This window comes from Pyrus communis, chromosome 4 (assembly GCF_041283825.1).
Source record: "Pyrus communis isolate YQ-2024b chromosome 4, ASM4128382v1, whole genome shotgun sequence".
NCBI classification, from domain to species: Eukaryota; Viridiplantae; Streptophyta; class Magnoliopsida; order Rosales; family Rosaceae; genus Pyrus; species Pyrus communis.
Genome location: NC_142568.1, coordinates 3,429,205 through 3,450,264, shown reverse-complemented (window position 1 = coordinate 3,450,264; position 21,060 = coordinate 3,429,205). Strand labels below are relative to the sequence as shown.

Sequence of the window (21,060 nt, the reverse complement as noted above, 5' to 3'; positions counted from 1 at the left end):
CATAAAACAATATTTTGACGGAAAAGTTAAAATCAATTTCAACCCTCCAGCTAGGAAATCTAGTGTCCCTTTACACGAGTTAGAACAGTCACATAAATCTTTAGAATCTAGTAGGAATTCTTTTTCTGGATCCACCTCAGCCGATATGGTGGGTCGAGATCAAGATTTAATTAATTCCTTTGTCAATATAAAATTAAAATCAATAGATACTAGCTCAATAGCTACCCAACAAGAATTAATTAATGATTTGATCAACATGAAATCAAAATCAATAGAAACAACTTCTCAGGTTACTCATCCACGATACCAACCTAACACCCAAAATCAAGGAGAACAAACATCTTCAATTGAATCTGATTTCGAAGCAAATCAAGTCAACCACCAACTACTAGTCCTAAACAACTATTGAAAATTCAATGGAAGAAACTCAATGTTGACATCGAAGCAATAGAAAACATTCCTAGAAGAAACACCTTTAGGGAAAAATATACAAAAGAACAAAAATTGGACATTTACAATAAATGGACCAATTTCATGAAAAAAACACATATTTGAAGTATTTTCTTTGAAAAATATTACGAGTCTGAAAATAAGTTAGAAGTCATCACCATAGAAAATTGGGTCAAATAAGACAAAACCATAGTCTCCTCTAGTCACCCTCCACAAGAAACAATTTTAATCACAACCGCAAACACATAGGTACCAGCCACTCATTTCGAACTTCCCAAAGAAGATGCAGGAGTCAAGCCAATCATTGAACAAAACAATTTCACAAACTAGAGTCTACATACTATAGGAAAACAGTTAGATAAAATAGAAAGCAAAATAAATAAACTTTCACATTCCAAACGAACAATTAAGGAAAAACCCTTAGTCAACTTCCCAGAAGCCTCATCTAGCACAATAGCTTTGAAAACAATCTCCACAAGTAAAAAAATAGATCAAATGTTAAAAGAGTTAAAACAAGAAAAAACAATCAATATTTTACAACACCCAGATGAATCTCAACCAGAAACAACTTCTACTATGGGATTCAAAAGGCGAGAGTGAAACAAATTCCATCAGAAAAGTAGAAGAAACTTTTCAAAATCTTGAACTAAAACGAATCACAAACAAAAGAGTCAACCCGACAACTCTTACCAAAAATTGGTATCCAAGGCCAACACCTCCGGATATTCAATTTGAGGAAAGAAACATTCAAAACCAATTCTTAATCTCAGCTAATAAACTCTATGAATGGAATATAGATGGATTATTAGAATAAAAACTTTTGAACAAATTACAACACATCTCTATGGTTGCTAATAGTTATATTACTAATCATAACCTTAGTCAAACCCAAGTTGTGGACCTTTTGGTCACTAGATTTACAAGAATGCTCCATTCATGGTGGGAAAAACATCTTACTGAACAATCCAAAAATGAAATAAAAAATGCAGTCAAAATCGATGAATAATGAACATTTGTTTTCAATGAACATATCAGAAGAGGAGTCCCAGATGCGGTCAACACATTACTTTTCACTATCATAGAACATTTCATAGAGACACCTAGTAATGTCACCTCCAGGATTCATGACCAACTCACCAACTTAAGATGTCAAACCTTAAGCGATTTTAGGTGGTACAAATATGTTTTCATGTCCAGAGTCATACTTAGAGAAGATAGTAATCAACCATTTTGGAAGGAAAAATTCATTAATGGATTACCAAATATATTTGCGTATAAAATAAAAAAACGTTTTAGTTAATGAATAAGGTATCATATCATATCATACCCTTACTTTTGGAAATATTATTAATATTATCCAAAAACAATGAGTATACAAAAACATGGTTTGGATAAAGAAAGATTAGGTTGGATGAGCAAAAGAGAGAGCAAAATCCACAAATGCAGCCAACCTTTAAAAGAAATGGATATAATTTGCCCCCAAGTTCTTGGCATGAGATTTAACAACAAAATATTTCCCTATTCAAAGGGTCTTTTCGCATCCTTCACTTTATAGCACACAACACACCAACACAAAGCAAGCAAACCAACAACCCAAATAAGCTTTGAGCTCCCCCTTACCAATGGGCAAGCTTATGCCTCCCCTCTGCTACTTCTATCTACTTCATCTTATTTTCATCACCACATTTTCAGTTTTGATGCTCGTTAATTCGCTCACTCTCGATTCCGATACTCAAGTTCTTCGTCTTATAAAGCGTGCCATTGATCCCAACTCTGTACCCGTCTCTTCTTATCTGAGTACTTGGGAGTTTGCATTCACGCACGCGCCCTTGGTCGGGGGGGGGGGGGGTGGTAAGGGGAGTTTCTGGGAATCTTGTGCAATTTCACGTTTTACAACTCCCCTAGCAGCATAACGTCAATTGAGCTTGACGGTAGTGGCTATAAGGGGTTCATCACACCGTCAATCGCGAATCTAACAGAGCTCACTATCATCAATCTAAGTAAGAACCACTTTCGAGGACCAATCCCGGATACCATTTCTGAACTAAAGAAGCTCACCAGACTTTCATTGTCCGGCAATTTCCTCACAGGCAACCTTCCCAAAAGATTGACTGCGCTCAAAATGCTTCAATCTCTAGACGTTTCACATAACCAGCTTTCCGGCTCCATTCCTCCAAGCATTAGTGGATTAAGGAGCTTGACCTACTTGAGCATGTCCAACAATGGATTCACTGGCAGAATCCTTGAAATCTCAGGGTTGTGGCAGCTGAGGACATTAGATCTCAGCAGAAACAATCTCTATGGGCGTATGCCAAATGTTCCATTAGGCTTGAGAAAATTGATGCTCAACCATAACCTGCTTTCCGGGCACCTTCCGGCATTAAACAAACTCAAACGTCTGCAGTTGCTAGATGTGAGTGACTACAGGCTTTCAGGTACGAATACAAGAGATATTTTTACCTTGCCCAATTTTACTGAACTCAATTTTTCAATCAACACCTTCACCACCTTAGAAGTTGTAAGATTTCTTGGACCAGAAACACAGCTTCAAGTGCTTGATGCGGAAGGAAATAAGTTGCGTGGACATTTGCCTCTCAATTTGGTCACTCTTCCAAATTTAACGTCAATCAACCTGTCATACAACCAGTTCCTTGGTGTTATACTGGGGGAATTCAGAGCAAAAGTAGAAGCATGCAGAATCCTCTACTTAGATCACAACTTTCTGCAAGGAAAACTTCCACAGGAGTTCATTCTTGGCCCAAAGACACTAAGGGGTAGTCTTTCAAATAACTGCCTGAAGTGTCCAGAAAACCTTCCAATATGCTTTGGCGGGCAAAAGAAAATTTCAGAATGCGGTGGACAGAATGATACCAGTGGGTAAGATTTTTCCGATCAAAATGATTTACTTGTTTTCTAAGGAAATGAATAAAAAGAGAATTGTATACAACAGTTCAAAAACTTCTATATTAAATTGGAATTGGTCCTATATCATACAAATAGAAACTATGTTATGTAATCCAATTCATATTAGGATTGTCAAACCATGTAAAAAGTGGTTACTGAGACAAAGCAATAAAGAGCAAGAGATAATGTATAGTTGCATGAATCATAACCCCTCACCTCTCTAAAGTGGACTCTCTTGATAGAGTTCTCCCTTCATAGTCTTCTCCAAGAAGACTTCCATGCATAAATAAATAGGTCCAAGGCATAAAAAAATTATGAGCAACTCAACAGAACCCGTCCAAATACGGGTAAGCACAACCCTGCGAAATTATACCGTGCATATGCCACAACGTCCAGCAATGGTATCCAGAGCTAGCTATGTCACTTTCAGCATTGCAGATTGCAAACTAGCCAAGCAATCCCCTGATTAACAACTAGTTTAGTGCTTCAGGGCTAAACCTGGCAATGACCAAAGAATAAAAAAGGGTTTAAGAGATCATTGAGTACTAAGAGAGATAAGCTCTTCAACCATTGAAAGATTGAAATACCAAAACCATAAATGAACACAAAATACGAAGACCCTAAAAGAAAATCCCAATTGCAACCATGATGCAGTTTGAGAAGCTGAGGACCAGCCGATCTACAGTCAAAACATTCATGTGCCGTTGAGAAAATAGCCAATAGCTGATTGTCTGAGATTGATGCCCATACATCAGTGAACAAAAGCACATGGTAACATGTGAGCCCACTCCTACTTACAGTTTACGTCACAGGCTAAATTTGGTAGAGTGTTGTTTTCTAACAGTACCTTAGATGACATTTTGAAAACACTTTTGTTGCTCTTGAGCCTTATGAAACTAAATGGCATAGGTACCAATTTCTGTATATGAAATGTATAGGTCCACTGCATTGATGTCATCGATTATGGTATATATAGGAAAGCCTGCTTCCTACTGGAAACCTCACAAGTTTATTGTTTTAATCACATAGCCCCCTCAAATTTTTAACCTTACAATAAGACCCTTCAAGGTTTTAACAAGTTTTTAAACCTTACAATGTTCTATACTATTATAGTTAGACATTTCTTTGTTGATGATCTAAGTTAGACGAGAGAAATATTTGAAATATTGATGTTCGAGCCACTCAAACTCCCACAGTTTACTAAACAACATGTTTCGTAAAGAAACTTTTTTTTTTTTTTTTTTTTTTTTTTTTTTTTTTTTTTTTTGTGCTTTAGAGGTATTACATGTATTTAAATCATTAAATCTTTATTTAAAATTATAAAATTAAGATCTAACAGCAAGTGGATTGTAGATTTTGCATAGATGAAGGGGGCAGATATGTGACTCTACTTCTTTTACACAACTTTTGACATATCTTTTTGTGGAGCCCACTTCACAATGTATTTAAACGATCCGAATTGTCTATTTCTAAAGCATCATTCATAGATCATTTTTATAAAAATTAGACAAATCCAAAATTATTAAGACACTCATTTGTATTGAAGAAAATTGACAAATACGGTTTTGCAAAGCAATCATGAACTCTTAATCTAACGATCATATGATTTTTGATATAACGTTAGTAAAAGAATTGGCCAAAATGATATTTTTTAAATCTCAATTAATGAAATGATCAATTTTTTAATTTCTATCGATATTTAATCACTATATCGTGAAATTTTCGTTGTTATACCGTCGATATTTATCGTTTCATCGATATTTAATTTTGATTAGTCTAAGCATTTGAAATTTCATTTCGAAGAAAATATACGGAGAAAAAAAAAGAAGAAAGAAATAATATGCCAAACGGCCACTCAATTCTACTAGTAAACAAACAGTGGCATTTTCTGGAAGTCTGTCTTCTCTCTGTGTTAATGGAGGATCCTCGGGAAAAAGAAGACAAGGAATTCTTAACTGAAGCCGCAGAGTTAGATGAAGCATTGCGAGTCTTGGACTCCTCTCTCTCACAAATCAAATGGCGTCTCAAATACTCTCGACGTCGACTTGACACAGGTCTCTCTCTCTCTCTCTCAATTGTAACAGTTTATGTTGTTCTGCTTTCCCAAATGAACACTCCATTTTGGCTTCTGGGTTTTCAATATTTTGTTGTGTTTCAATTCACAAGCTCAATTTTGCATCTGGGTTTTGGTAAATTTGGTCTCCTTCAAACGTTAGAGTAGATAATTCTTCATTGGTGCCTGTATAAGCTCTCAGCTGAATATGTTTGTCGATGTATCTTTAAAAGTTGAGATGGCTTCTCTTGTGGCTCCTTTGGTTTTCAATTTTGCAACCCCACCTTTTTGTGTTGTAATTTAGAGGGTTAGCATATGATCTTTCTTGTATACTTGTCAGTGGGATTGGGTTGGTTTTCCTGAAAAAATTTTCCTTTTTTGTTTTCGTTTCGTTTCATCCGTAGCGAAAATGGAGAAATCATGTGATTATGAACATACATTTGATTGATTGTAACCCAAAAAACATACATTTGATTGATGAGGATCTTTATTATTTGAATAGAAAGCAAAGAAGGGAAAGAAACTTTCTTTGGTGATCACGAAATGAAAAGAGGCTGTAGAGGAAAGAGTACATATAATCTTGATTTAATATTCTTTTTCCCCGTAAAATGTACATGGAAATGGAAGTAAAACGATTGTGTTCATCCCTGCGCTTTTGTAGTATTTTGATTTATAACGATAACTATATGTCCGCTTCTATGTGGTGATACTTTTGGTGATTTCCCTTTAAAAATTTAAACAAGATCCTGAATTTACCGTGTACTGTAAATGAGAAGCGCATCCAAGCCTTCAAGAATCTTTCCCCTTGCCACTGCGAATTCCTCTGGCTTACTAGGAATATATTTGTAAACATTTCAACCAAAGTTAGTATATTTTACTGTTATGTGTAACAACTTGTGGTTTTGTGGAGTTTTCTGGCAGATATTCTAGCTTTGTGCACAGGAATGAGGCCAGTGATACTGGTAGACTATGGTGGAAAGATGCCTGAACTGCAAGAGAGACTCTGCGCTATTTTGAAACTCTGTCAAAAGGTTTTGCCGCTGATTCTGTCACAGTTCATACTGACATCTTATCCAAGTTTTCTAAATCATTCTAATAATACCATTTACCAATAGGTTTAACTTATAGCTAAAGTCAAATATCTATATTAAGTTATTAACAATTAGTCAAGACAATTAGCTGAATCCTGTGAAACCATTTCATAGAAGTTCAATTAGGAATCATGGTGGTGCGCACATGCACACACATAAACCTGACACGCACATCGATGGTATAACCCGCGAGACGTGGTGCTCTCTCTCTCTCTCTCTCTCCCCCACACTGAATAAGTTTTTGTTTAGGGTTTAAGGATTTGGAATCTAATGCTTAAAATTCATAAGTCAAATGTTTGTTCTTTGGTAAGAAAGATTGCAATTCATTTTATATAATATTACCTGCATTAGCTTATTCGTACTTCTGTAAACACATGTACCGATATGTGTTGGTATGTCTTTAGTTGGTTTTTTGGCAAAGATGATCTGGGTTTTATGATTTAATCATTTCTTATCTCTCTCAGCTCATTTTCCCATTACATTTCCACTAGGATGCGGGCCGAGCATTAGCTGATAATCTGCATTACATGATCTATTGACGTTGCATATCATGTCATATTATTATTCTGTCCTTTTTCCTTTTACTTTGTAAAGAGTTATTGGTTTTCTGAAAATCAAATAACCTTTAGGACTTTTGTGCAGGAGTCACCCATTTTTGAGCATTTGAGAGTAATGGTTATAGAAGAAATGATATATTTGATACACGTTAGAGGGCTTGCTGATCATGTTAGGTCAAGCTTGAACTCAGAACGAGAGTTGCTCTTTGTGGATGTTGAACGAGATCCTCCAAAGGTTACTCTCTGCTGTATTCTTTTCTGCCCCCTGTAATCTTTACCTTGAACTTGAACATTTTTCTTTCTCCCATTTGGTGATTGCCTTTCTTTCATTTGTGTTGCAGATGATAACAGAAGCAGAAAAAAGCCCACTAGGGATGCAGCTTATATCTATTCAGAAGTTGTTCTCTCTGGTATTTCCTGTTGGTGGAAGGAAAGATGAGGCTTTGCCATCTCACAGTGTAACAGCTGATGCTGAACCGCCCATAAATGAACACATCCCTTCTCAGTCATCTGAATTTATCGATCTGAGTAGCTGCATGCAAAATACTGAGGTCTTACTGCCAACGCTAAATGGGTAACTGTCTAAGCTCACGTTTGAATACACCTTTACTACCCCTGGGATGTCGCATTTCCCTGCTTCAGGTTTCTGTGATCCTGAATATGTTTGTGAACAATTTCAGCACCACTTGGATATGTAAAGTAGCCTGAATGACTCAGATGGACTTTTAACTGGTATGGTCAGATAATTGCTTAGGAATTAGGTGGTCCCTTTTACAGGAACATTACTAAGTTGGCTTGGATAACCGAATGACTAAAAGTTACAATGAAAATTTTTATGGTCGGATGGTCCCCTATGCTTGCATAATATATTTAGAATTTGAAATCTGATTCCGTTTTCCCATTAATGGGAAAAAAAATCTAATTTTATTTGGTCTTGAACTTCCAGTCTACAACCTGGCTACAATGCATTTGGAGTACATGAAGTGGAAACTCACAAGACAGATCGATAACTTGTAGTTTGACTGACGCCAGTAATTAGGCTGGAAATAAAACATAAAGTGGGATTGGAAGGGGGAAATAAATGAAGAATTGTTTTGCCATTACCTGGTTTATCTGTCAACTCCTAAACATTCGAGTTGTAAGTCTAATAGTTTGCTAGAAAGTCACTCAAATTGGAAGCGGAATTGATTCTGAAGTAATTCTTATACTATTTCAGAAACTTTTAAGGAATGAACTTGTTAGAAGTTGCATGTAAATCCCATTCGAATATTAAGAGTTTTAAATTTCTTCCTGTATTAGATGTTGGGATTAGAATCTTGGTGTCATACACTAAAAATTTGTGTTCAAATACTTCAGATGGCTTCTTGGGTATCCAGTTGTGTACTTGTTCAGAGAGGAGCATAGTGTTGCAGCTGTTTGTAATCTTTCTTCCAAGTATCTTCATATTTATAAAATATCAATATGCAGGTTAGTTTTTCTGATCTTGTTTTATGACGCGTTCAGTAGTTATATCAGAATTTGAATTATTAGATTTATATTTTACCACGATATTCGATGTCCTACTTGGGTCACACATACATATTTTCATTCTTTAAAGTACTAACATGGCATCATACACTTATAATGTCTTGGATTTACAAGAAGTCCTCTAACCAATAAAAGTAAAAGTGTGTTCGTATGTTTTACATTTGGTTTTTGTGGCTTGTTTTAGATAAATTCTTAAAAAGTGTTGAGAATACTAGTCTCTTGTCATGCACTAAGTTAAATAACAAAAACTACAGAGTACTTCTCATATTTGAGCAATTTAATTGCATACTTAACAGTACTAGCCAAAAGGTCAATCTTCAAAATACATTGCTCATGGACGCAATGTAGCTTGTTGAGATAAAAGTTTGTAATTCTTGCAGGAATGGATCCCCCGATGAAGTATATCAACTAGACGAACTCTTGAGGTAACTCTCCGTGAAATTTTTATTTTATTTTTATTAGTGTTATAATTGATGGATATCTTCTGTAAGTTGAAAAGAATACTTGATGAGGCAACACAAAGAAAGTATTTTTTTTTTTTTAGTGCAAGTTCTTTTGACTGTTATGGGAAGAGCACATCAGTATTGGAGATGATATTGATGTTGTGCGTAACGAGGATGAATTTTGTGATATTTTGAACCCCATCCTATATTTTGAGCCTTCTTTCAGAACTGTTGGGAAGTCCTAAAGTTAATTGAGTAAGGCTTTTGAGAAGTTATTTAGTAAGGGCATAGTTGACGGGAAAACCAGTTCAGATTCTAATGTGGTGGTGGTTAAAGGTTCATTTATAAGTACTTGGAGATGCACTTAACAGCGAATAGATACTCTCTAATCTATCGGCATTTTTTTCTTGTTGCGGAGAATGGAAAGTGTTATATTTGTGGAGAGAGTTATATTATCGGTAGATGGATGGGGGTCGGGTTCACCATTGTGTTTATCATTCCCGTGCCTTTATAAATTGTCCTTGACAGATAATATATTATCTACCCAGAATATATCTCTCAGCAGTCTTTACCTGCACGGGACACACAGACGCTTTAGTATCTGTCATTTAAACGGGCAGAACTTTAATATTGCAGTGGTGTTACATAACCACCATAACTGAGATTTGATTTTTGTTGATTGGTTGAATAGTTTCTCAGTGCCCTACGATCTTAGCATGAGAGGGAGCAAGGAAAAATGGGCAGAGGCATTTTTGGCTCATATGCAGGGGAGATGGGAACGGTGCAAGCGTGCTTGGAGGCCTTTGCAGATGGAGGTTAGCGAACTAAAACCGCAAACTATTGCGTTCTAAAATAACCTGTTTTACTACTTTCGCTCACCATGCTCAAACATCCTCCAAGAATCCTTGTTATGAGCAATACTCTAGATACTTGTAAAGGAGTTTAATTAAGAATATATTTTGTCACAATGAATTTACATATATTTTGTCTTGCATTTACAGTTTATTGCTCTTTTATATGTAGCAAAAATGTTCTCTTGGTCATCCCGTGACGGAGGAATGTTTGTGACTCGCCCTTGAATTTGATATCAAGGATAGAGAATAGTGAATGTTCTTTTAATGTTTTAATCTCAACCCTTGATATTAAATTAAAAGGTGAGTGAGCATGAAGCTTTGATCACTTGGCGACCAAGAGAACAAGATTCTATATGCAGGCTTTTATATTTGGCCACATGATGCGGTTGTTGATGGTTGGTCTTTTTTTTTTAATTCTTTAAATTAAGGAGTCTTATTTTATTGTCACGTCTTTTGATTTACAAAATGTGGTTTAAATCATGGAGTCTTATTTTATTGCTTTTATCTTTAGAAAAACTAATGAAAATGGCTTGAAAACTTTGAGTTTTAACGAAAATGACAAAATAAAGGGTAAAGTGAATAGTACCAGGATTAACTTTTTAGCATAAAAATATGATTTTTCGTTAAAATGAACAGCACCGAGAGTTTTTCGCTAAAGTTCTTTTTATCTTTTTAAACCACATCATGTGGTTTAATAAGTCATTTTGTTGTTGTGAAGTTCAAACTTAGTAGTTTTTTGACTTTTTTTGTCAAACCTGTAATCATTTTCACACACGTCCTTTTGATCAATTTTCATTAGAGATTAGACTTTAGAATGCTTGGTATTAAAGTCTGGGTCATTGAAGATCAAAGTGCAAATGTTTTTGCTTCATCTCAGGTCAGGTTTGTTCATGAATTGCATTTCGCGTATAAAATTTCTTATGCATTATGACTAGTGAAATTGTCCATTTCTGCGTATGAGTTGTCACACAATTTAAGAAAGTCTATATAAGTTGATCTAACACTTTCTTTTTCCAAAAACGAGTTTTTCACCATTGATATTTTCAGATTGCTTTTGCATTTGACAAGGGTCTTGGGGTGTAATTGTTGGATAAGGGAAGGGATCTTTGATTTATTTAGAGTTGGACAGAGCACTTGGCTCTTTGGTTAGAAACATTATATTTTGTCTTAATTTTTTTTTTTATGTTGGAATAAAAAGAATTACCATAGATAATCAAACTCACCAAGCTTGACTTGATGTACATTCATTAATTTATACTATTGGCATAAAAATTTGAAGATGACCTAAAAAAGTTTTTTTTATTTTTTATTTTTTTATTTTATGGTTCTTCATGAGCGTATCTCTCTAATTAAGGAAATCACCAAAAGAAAATTCATGCTTAATCACAATTAGCAGTGACTAAAATATTCACAAAATTGTTGATATTTTTGCCGAAATATCCGAAAAGTCAATGATCGATATGGAAAATGGGGGTTGAAATGCAAATTTTATCATATATCGGCGAGATATAGAAAAATCAATGAATATCAATGATATTTACCAATTCACTACAAAAAAAATTGATAGAACCTATTGTAGATTTTGAACTTTTGAAATTTTTTATGAAATATTAGGCATATTAACTCAATTGTATAATGACACGTGATGTACTATCTCATATTTCCAGTACACTATAAATCTCTCCACAAGTAGTTAGCTAGTTTGCCTATACGACACGACTTGTGTTATATATGGACAAAACCAAGTTATCAAATGGCATGATTTCCAACGGTCCACATTTTACATGTTGGGGCCAAAATTGTTGTTTTGCTGTTTTGCACTACCACCAAGCGTATTTTTCACTCTTATTTAATATAATATATATCATAAATAAATATAAAGTGGTTGAAAAAAACGTAACATGTGAGTGCCAATGGTAGAAAAGGATCCTTGTAGGATCCTTTTTTCGGAAATTCGGGAGATCACATGATCATGATCGTTTATCATATATTATGGGGTCAATATTCGTTAGGTACTATTTATATTTAATTTTAAATTTTAAATTTTAAATAATTTCTGATCGCACGATGTACGACGAACGATCATGATTACAGGATCTCCCGGATCCCATGAAAAGAATCCAGCAAAGATCCTTTTCCGCCAATAGTATCCAAATTAAAATTGCTTAACTTAAAAAAAAAAAAAAAAAAAAAAAAAAGATTTGTACATGCCTATTTTCCACACACATCACGTTTCTTAATTATCTTTTGTTTTTATTCTCTCCAAATGCCCCAAATAGATGTGCTTGAGGAGGGGAAAGGATGTCCAAAACAAATACAACTTTTATTTTTCCAAAAAAAAAAAAAAAAAAACAAATACAACTTTTTGACTAAAGCAACACTATTTTAGTTGGATGCTAAATCGACGCTAAACAAACAACAATATATGCCTTAAGTTCCTTTTATATCTAAATCGACACACCTTTTCTGTTAAGCAGTCGTCTCCTAAACTCAGTAATATATAATTATTACTTCAATCAAACCACTGAAAATCATTTTTCCTTCAATAGCAAGCGTGCTGAGAGAACCAGTAATTATTTCGCTAGAAACTAAGTTTTTTTTGTGCTGAAATCCTAGTTTAGATTGTTCATTTCTAGATAAGCTAACGCCTACAAAATTACAAGCACAAAGTAGGGACGAATTTCTATTTCAAAGACATTGCAGTATGCAAGTCTCAATCTTCACTGCGTTTGTTTAAATATCAGTCTTGTTTATTCAATATAATGTTGTTATTTATTTAATTAGTAGCATAATTCAAATTTATTCTATATATATTTATCTTTCATCGTTGATTATTATCCAACAATCGAATTTGGGTTCTCATTTGATGTGAAGAATATCAGAAATCATACACTTATTCGGCAATGCTTAAGCCTCCAACTTCCCATCATTACACGCAGCCAAACTAATGCTGGAAAATCCCTCTCCAATAAAACACAAAATTCGATATAAAAGCTCCTACAAACTTGACAAATAAAGAAAAATAAAAATAAAAAGCAAAGAGAATTAAGAAGAAAAATAAAAAGAGGCAGATATTCCCTTCTTCTTCTTCTTGTTGAGATCCATCACCTTCTTCTTCTTCTATTTTTCTTTGAAGAGGGTGAGGGCTTCAGACTCGGTGGGAAGTGCGGGGATAGCTCCCTTCTTGGTTGTTGTAATCGCTCCGCATGCATTTGCAAATTTAAGTACCTCCCTCAACCTCTTCTCGTCCTGCAAATCCAACCAAATTCGTTCATCAGCTTTCCAAATTAATATAATTCAAATATATATAGCAAATAGGATGCATAAAATCATCGTCAACTGTGTAGCTTACTTCAAGAATGGAGTGATCATCGACAATCTTCGCAAGGAGAGCACCGACAAACGAATCACCGGCACCGGTGGTGTCTACGGCTTTGACCTCGAAGGATTCCACCACTCCACGGAAATTCTGTATTTGTAGTTTTACAAGTAATGTACACAAGTTAAGTTTTTAACCCAATTACCAAACCAAATGCCTAAAGTTTCCAAGAAAAAAAGTAAACAAAACTCAATATCCTGGTGGATAGGGAGTTGGATGTCTACCCATGCTTCAAAACCCAACCCCTCTAAACTCAAAACTAAATATTCTAGTGGATAGAGTGTTGAATTTTATCCATGCGCCGTCACCGGTTCGAAACTCTCCAATTTTCTAAACCATTGTGATAGTTTTGAACACATACTAACTCCTTCGAAAATGTCTGCTTTGCCACATAATAACACTTTAAATATTTCTACTTTGTTACATAAATAGTGTCAATAGCAACTCTTTTTTTTAATATGCAAAACATAAACATCAAATGAATAAGATAAATATTCCATTAATATCAAGAAATATAATCAAACTTACTTTGTCCACAACCAAAATCATGGACTTAAACCCCACCCCCACCTAACCCAGTGGCCCAACGTGACTAAAAGTCAAAAACTCAGAATTAATTAAGCAATGCAAATGCATGTGCAACAAAATAGTAAAGAATTGGGTTGGATCGCATAAGGAACTGACCTTGGTGTAGTATCTGCAACCCTTCTCACCAAGAGTGACAAGGAGGAGCTTCAAGCTATCTCTCCACAGAGTCATGGCATTGGCATCATCAATGTTGGGGTTCCCTGTAAGGAACTCCAGCTCCACATCACTCACCTTGATCAAATCGGCCTTATCCCATATGCTCATTATCTGCTTCTTTGCCTCTTCCCGCGACGGCCACAGCAGCTCCCGGAGGTTCGGGTCGTAGGAGAGCAATGCACCTGCTTCTTTAGCCACCTCCATTGCCTTCAGATGTGCCGATCTGCACGGCTCCACGATCAAGCTAATGGATCCATAGTGGAACACTTTGGCCTATAAATACAAAATCAAAACCGGACTCGGTGAGCAAAACTACATCTATTATTTCATTATCTATATGGTGTAATAAAAAAAAAAGGGTAAAATTTAAAAATTATGGGCATATTGTCATTTAATACTACAGTCAAGTGGTATTACTTTTCTGTTAGTTAGTGAGAGATGTCTTTGGTTCGATTTTCGTCATAGACGAACTTGAACCACATTATTGCTAACCCATTGTAAAACTCAACTCCGTTCATTCTCTTAATATATAAAAAAGAACGTTCGTTCAAAAAATAAGAATTATAAATATGTTGTTTTTGTGAAAATATTTTTAAAACTAATATTTAGTAAAATTCAAGTGGGTCTATGCTTCTTCTTGAAAAAAAAAACAAGAATTTTTAATCCAAAATTAATTAACCAACTTTTGGCCATTTTAAGGGAGCTTTCAGCCTAAAATTACTTTATGATAAATGCCTCCCCATCAACTTTAAGATGACAAAAAAGTGAAAAATAATTGGACATAGAAAAAAAGGAGAGAAAATAATTTAATTAAAACGAAAAAGGCCAACTTAAAATAAAATAGAGCCAAAAAATTTCAACACGTATTTTCAATTGATTGGATCAACATGCAATATTACCGAACCGACCACAAAATGTACAACAACCACTCGCTTACGTGTGCGCGTGAGTAAAAAAAATACAAACACCCAAAACCAAATCGCGCTGCCAAACTTTACCTATTTAATTCTAAATTAATTATCCAAGTGGCCTCTCCTACAGTGATGAAAAAAATGTATTGTTCTTATGGCACGACATGAAATGAATTAGAACTCTGTCCACTTTCTATCTAATCTAATCTAATCTAATAAATCTATACAAAAAAATAAAATTCTAAATTAATTATTATTTTTTGTCATGAAAATTTTATTTATTTATATTAATTAATTATTTTTGTGGGGAATATATTGGGGCTGGTGTGACTGTCTGATACGAGAGATCCGTGATAAGCGGGACCCACATCAGAAAATTAAGGGCCAACAATTAAAGTGAGATCCAAGTGTATCCCAGATCCAAGTGAGATGAACCTACCTTCCGTCAACGGCAGGTACGTTTATCACACCCAAACCCTCCCTCCAAATTTTCCGAGAAAAGAGACACAAAACGTAAGGAGAGAAAACGTACGGATTTGATGAGCTCGATGTTGAGCTCGTCGGGCTTCAGCAGCATGTCGGCGCTAGGGTTCCGGTAGAACATGAACTCACGTTCACCGTCGGCGCGTAGGGTCACGAAGGCCAACGCGGTGCGGGCGCCCTGATCGAACGAGATGCCATCTCCAGTGACGCCGTATTGCTTCAGGATGCCGGCGAGCATGTGGCCGAACTCGTCGTCGCCGAGTTTGCCGACGAACGCGGCCTTTCCGCCGAGGCGAGCCACGGCGATCGCCACGTTGGCGGGGGCCCCGCCGGGGGCTTTGAGGAAGCCAGGAGCTTCGGCAAGAGAAACGCCCGATTCGGTGGGGACGAAGTCGATCAGCATCTCGCCGAAACTCACGATCATACCCTTTCCGGTCTGCGGTACGCCATTGTTAGCCATAACTGAGAGAGAGAGAGAGAGAGAGAGAGAGAGAGAGAGAGAGAGAGAGGAACAGAGTTTTGGTGGGATGGTGAGGGGAATAATGAGAGAGGAGGAAGCGATCGGAGGTGGGGGAGTATTTATAGGGAGAGGGAGAAACCGAGGAAGGGGAGGATTATGAGGAATCCGAAATTATACTTTATGTGGGGAAAGCCTTGCAAAGAAAGGATTAAGGAGGAATCGGTGGAGAAAATGGATTATGATATTATTAATAATTCTAGTTAATTAAAATAATTGCACTAATGGATTATTTATGTCTTTTTTTATTTATTTCTTGAGTCAAATTAATCCAACTGCCTTTTTTTGTATGATTCTCCAAATTTGGAGAATAATGAATTATTTATTCTCTCATTCTAGGGTCCACTTGATATGGAGGAGAAATTTTATCATGCTAGGAACAGGTGTACATTATGTGTTATTATATAAATTAACAGATGTTTTATTTTTTTGAGTTGTCAATTTTTAAACACAAGAATTTCGTCATTTTTCAAATAATACGTGATGTATCACTTTGTATTTTAAAAATATTAAAAATATCTCGACATGATGAACCTAATAGGAAAAAAAATAATAACAAATAGTTAAAAATGATTACTTTATTAAATAGTGAAACAATAATTACATGCACATGTGTACCTTTTTGTTACGTAAAGATCATTTTAGTAAAAATTGGATGACACATCATGATGATCTAAGTTGATCTTAATTGATGACTGTTTATATATTAATTAATCTTTTACAATAAATATATTTAAATCATAATTAAAAAAATGAAAGATTTTGGATACTTCATTGTTACACAAACTTTCATTTCCATTGATTAAATAAAACGAGAAACATCATTGATTGTAAATACAATTTTATGATTACAAACGCAATAAAGAAGCAATACAAAAATATACTCCACATAATCACATCAAACCAAGCGGAAATGTACGTGCAAGAGGAAAAAACCTTTAAATGACTTTCTGATGAACTTGCAAAATACGACGCTCTTTTGACAAAGAAGTGCTTCATTTTTTAGGCAAACAGACAACAAAAGCATAACTACAATTCTTTAACCACACAAGACCCATATCTAACAAACATGAAAGATAAACTCATAAGATCCAAATCATATGAGCTAGACCCAACACCGTCAAGACACCCAAGGTGATCACAGTATCATCACCTATGGACTTACAATGATAGTAGAACATGCTTGTCAATCCCCTCAAACCACTGCATTTTCCCACAATGGAAAGAAAGCACCACCCTTTGATGATCATGCAATTGTAGGTAAAAAAAAAAAAACCCTAGTATGGGTCACTTCCAACAAAGTCGAGCTTCCTACATAATCCTTACCAAGTGCACAAATCATAAAATCACCCCTTAGCGCTGAACAACAATTGTCACTCTAAGATTCGAGGTTGAGAAGTAAGTCATAAGGTGGTCCTATCTATACACTCATATTTACTTTCTACACATTATTTTTAATTTTTGGTTGTCGGATCAAATAATAAAATTGAACACGAAGTTGTATGAAAGGTAAAAAAAAGTGTGAATAATACTACCCAAAGTAGTATTATTGCAATTGTAGGGGGCCGGGGGAGTGTGGTGTCATGGTCGCATTTGGATGGTGAAATATAGGTACTTTCCACCCTTATTTGGTCTCTTGTAATAATCCTAAATGGATTGATCAGAGCTGGGACATATTTGGTTAACCTTCTTTTTGCTGATGTTGAGTTCACGTCTGATTATAATTTGAAATTCCAACAACAAAATTAAATTAATATTATATTTGAAAAGTTCAGAATTGATTGAAAACCTTAATTTATGCATTTAATTTTGAATCATTTTCCTCGATGCATCTGCAACAAAATTAAATAGAATTATCAACTTTCAGATTGTAGGATATGTTGCAATACTATTCGATTAGGAATGTGATTGTGTAAATCTTAGTATATCTAGGAATATCTCTTGTATTCTTATTAGTTGTTAATATCTTATAAATTGTAGGATATGTTATCAATGGTAACGAATTAACCTTCCCTACTATTATAAATAAAGGCACAATGGGATGGAATAGAACATACTCACAATTACACATCTCCCTCTTTTCTCTACTATTGCCGCACATTTTCCTCTCTCTATGGCCTTTATACAATTCGGTAAATTATGCATACAACATGTTATTAGCACGCTCTTGACGCTGCGCTAACAAAAAACTTTGATCTTCAATGGGGAGTATTACGTTTTAATCATTCTTTTTTTATGATTAATTTACTATTTTATTGAATTGATCTACAAGCTATTGATTCAATTTAATTTTTTCTACCTATTTTGGTCAAATGGCAAATGTTTGAGGATAATCAAGTGATTTTATTTCTAATGTGGACAACATTTTTTTTTTCTTTTTCGTCGTCTTCTTTTCCTCTTGACTATGTACACTTTATATTTGAATTAGACATGAAGGTCCAATTTGCAGCTGCAAAGTATACCAAAACAAAATTATTTTTTTGGCCTCCTACAGTTATTATGTGTTGTCTTCACGACCAAAATATATAAGAAATTAGATGAAAATTTCAAAATCTAACTTCAATGGAGAAATTGACTATTTAGCATCTATTATAGAAAAGATAAAAAAAAAATACGAAATACAAAAAGATTGCTGGAATCAATGGGGTGCCATTCAAAATTGGCATCATGAGATTATGCATAGTTCATATATTCATAGATGATGATAATTTGGTTTACTTTAACACGCATCGAATCCTGTACTTTTCATATTTTTTTGTTTATTGAAGAGTCGTAGTTCGCGCCCTTACTACTAGGTCACATGCTGTAATTATAAGTCTGTGTTAATGTAAAAGGATAAAAAAAAGTATAGAAAATCCAGAAGAAGAAAATCCAGAAGAAGTGTCATGTAATAGTAACCCTTTTTTGTTTCCATTGACCGATTATTGAAATGGATGTTTTTTCAAATATATGAATAAAGAATGAAGACCAACCAAAATGAAAGGAAGAATGGATTATACAAATGAGATAAATTTTAGAATGTTGAGAACACAGTTCAGAACATTAAATGTAATAAAAAAAATTTAATATACCAAATTATGTTCCCGATATACTTAAAAAAATGTCTGTATGTAAACTGGGGCACATAGATAATTTGGGCAGAAAGTGGAAACACTCATCAGCCAACGGTTTCTGCTTCCGTAATAAGTGAGTGAGTTTATGGTTTCACTTTACACCTCACACGAAAGAGGACAGAGCAGTTTGAACAAAAATAGTTTTATCCAATGAGGTTTTGAGAGTTTGATGGTTTTGTTGTTTTATTGTGGTGGGCTGGATTTGATGAGGAAAGTACGTACTAGTGTCACATGCCACTACTATTTTTTTTTTCTTTCTTTTTTTAAATGAAAAATTTGTATCAAATCACAGTTATCTATCTTTTTCAAAAATCAGAAAAACTTACAGAGGTATTTTAGTCTCTTTTTAAAATCAATGAGATTTACTAGCTTGGAGCCTCAAACCCGGATCCTCTCTTCTTTTCTTTTTTTTTTTTTTTTACTTTTTTTGTATTTTAGGAGTTGAAATCCACGTCCTTACTACTGAGCCATTTTTGATTCACATGCCACTGCTATCTGCTACGATTATTTTATGAACAAAATCACATCGCGTGACCCTCATTATATAATAAACAATAAAAAGAGAATAATTTTTTTCTTTAATTAACCAACAAATTAAAACAGATTAATTCATATAATATTTTTACAAAAGTCCAGGGTCTAATTTTATATGTAATCACAAAACAAAATTAAGAGATTAATATAAAGTGAAAATGGTTGGACTTTAGCAACTTGTCAATATTAGGTAATGTGATTTCAAAGTAGGTGAGACCAACTATGGCTAGACCTAAATAGCTAATAAATCACACAATTTTTTTAACATGAAAAAAAAAAATCACATATTGAACTACAAAAAAAATCCTATGTATTCAATTTTCTTACACACAGAAAAATCTGGTTTTTTAGTGTCCAAATATAGTCCTAAGTTTAATGAAAAAATAGACAATGTTAGTAAAAATGACCAATAGTACAATACATTGTTAAGTATGATAAAGAAAAAAACTAATATGAGAATTCAAAAACTAAATCAATCTAAGAGTAAAATTCAACGATCATTGCTACAATAAGCCAAAAGACTCACTCAACTCTCTAGAATTTAGGAGACTCAAAACACTGAATTAATTGGATGAATGACAAAATGAGATGTACCCTGTAACATCTCACATTGCCTAGAGGAGTGGATCCTGTAAGCCTTATATGTATATTTTCATCTCTACCTAGCACGAAGCATTTTGGGAGCTCACTGGCTTTGGGTTCTGTAGGAACTCCAAAGTTAAGTGAGTTCGCACAAGAGCAATTTCAGGATGGGTGACCCACTGGAAAGTTCTCGTGTGAGTTCTCAAAAACAAAACCGTGAGGATGTGGTCAAGGCCCAAAGCGGATAATATCGTGCTACGGTGGAGTCGAGCTCATAATGTGGTGAGGACCCAGCCCGGGACATACCCTTTGTATAAATGTAGAAGTGATTATTTATAAAAGTTGTGTATTACTTGAAGAGTGGACATATGTATCTCTTTATACTAAAGACAAAAGTGTCACTAATACTATTGTATTACAGTTTACATGTATTTTTTTCATTTTTAAGTAAAATGTTTTTAAGTTCTATTTTCATTAATGACAAGTTTAATAAGACATTATTACCAATTCATTGTAGAGTTCAAATCTTATGTACCAATGGCCTCTCTGTGACTAATCTCATTTGTTGACATCTAATTATTCATTAAAAATTAAATATATTAAGTCAAAACGACACGTGTCACTCAAGTAGACAAGTCACAGAGAGGCAACAAAAAAAAATTGAGTGCATGAGATGTGAACTCTTCATTGTGTGACTTTAAAGGCCTATTTGGTGAGCTGTAATGCTATATGAAATTGAACCTTAGGAATAAAATTGGATTATCAAGGATTGGTTAGGCTTTGTAAGACATGACGTGTAACTCATGTATAAGGATACATTATATAAGTCACTCTATTATGAATTCCTAACTCATCTAGTCCAACTTATATTTTGACACAATAAACAATAAATTGAACTCAAGTTCATTTTAATTAGTC

The 21,060-nt window shown here is 34.6% G+C and overlaps 2 protein-coding genes and 1 long non-coding RNA gene across 4 annotated transcripts; 1 reads left to right on the top strand and 2 right to left on the bottom strand.

Moving 5' to 3' along the window:
- Window positions 1–1,746: 1,746 nt before the first annotated feature.
- Window positions 1,747–4,095, bottom strand: LOC148697316 (uncharacterized). The gene is made up of 3 exons (XR_015961439.1): window positions 3,999–4,095; window positions 3,571–3,852; window positions 1,747–3,082 (listed from the first exon to the last, which is right to left on the bottom strand). It is a non-coding gene; the product is annotated as an uncharacterized LOC148697316 (long non-coding RNA).
- Window positions 4,096–5,185: 1,090 nt separating this feature from the next.
- On the top strand, window positions 5,186–10,326 carry LOC137723082 (uncharacterized). 2 transcript variants are annotated; one of them, XM_088692340.1, is made up of 8 exons: window positions 5,186–5,408; window positions 6,329–6,438; window positions 7,141–7,290; window positions 7,397–7,629; window positions 8,412–8,522; window positions 8,963–9,007; window positions 9,717–9,840; window positions 10,049–10,326. In XM_088692340.1, the coding sequence occupies exons 1-8, from the start codon at window positions 5,195–5,197 to the stop codon at window positions 10,091–10,093; spliced, it is 1,032 nt and encodes a 343-aa protein (XP_088548466.1). In that variant the 5' UTR covers window positions 5,186–5,194; the 3' UTR covers window positions 10,094–10,326. The 2 variants fall into 2 exon arrangements, with proteins under 2 accessions (XP_088548466.1, XP_068318337.2); XM_068462236.2 differs by lacking the exon at window positions 10,049–10,326 and having other exon boundaries at window positions 5,187–5,408; window positions 9,717–10,005.
- Window positions 10,327–12,710: 2,384 nt separating this feature from the next.
- LOC137722397 (putative fructokinase-1) lies at window positions 12,711–16,042 on the bottom strand. The gene is made up of 4 exons (XM_068461388.2): window positions 15,446–16,042; window positions 13,943–14,275; window positions 13,232–13,348; window positions 12,711–13,128 (listed from the first exon to the last, which is right to left on the bottom strand). Exons 1-4 carry the CDS (start codon window positions 15,854–15,856, stop codon window positions 13,000–13,002), a joined length of 990 nt encoding a protein of 329 aa, XP_068317489.2. The 5' UTR covers window positions 15,857–16,042; the 3' UTR covers window positions 12,711–12,999.
- Window positions 16,043–21,060: the final 5,018 nt, after the last annotated feature.

Bases quoted from the DNA above. Each gene is read 5' to 3' on its own strand.
- LOC137723082 (XM_088692340.1), top strand. From the start codon at position 5,195: ATGCCAAACGGCCACTCAATTCTACTAGTAAACAAACAGTGGCATTTT. The intron at 5,409-6,328 runs GTCTCTCTCTCT...GTTTTCTGGCAG, and splicing joins TCGACGTCGACTTGACACAG to ATATTCTAGCTTTGTGCACA. The intron at 7,630-8,411 runs GTAACTGTCTAA...CAAATACTTCAG, and splicing joins TTACTGCCAACGCTAAATGG to ATGGCTTCTTGGGTATCCAG.
- LOC137722397 (XM_068461388.2), bottom strand. From the start codon at position 15,856: ATGGCTAACAATGGCGTACCGCAGACCGGAAAGGGTATGATCGTGAGT. The intron at 13,349-13,942 runs GTCAGTTCCTTA...CTACAAATACAG, and splicing joins GTTGCAGATACTACACCAAG to AATTTCCGTGGAGTGGTGGA. The intron at 13,129-13,231 runs GTAAGCTACACA...TTGGATTTGCAG, and splicing joins ATGATCACTCCATTCTTGAA to GACGAGAAGAGGTTGAGGGA.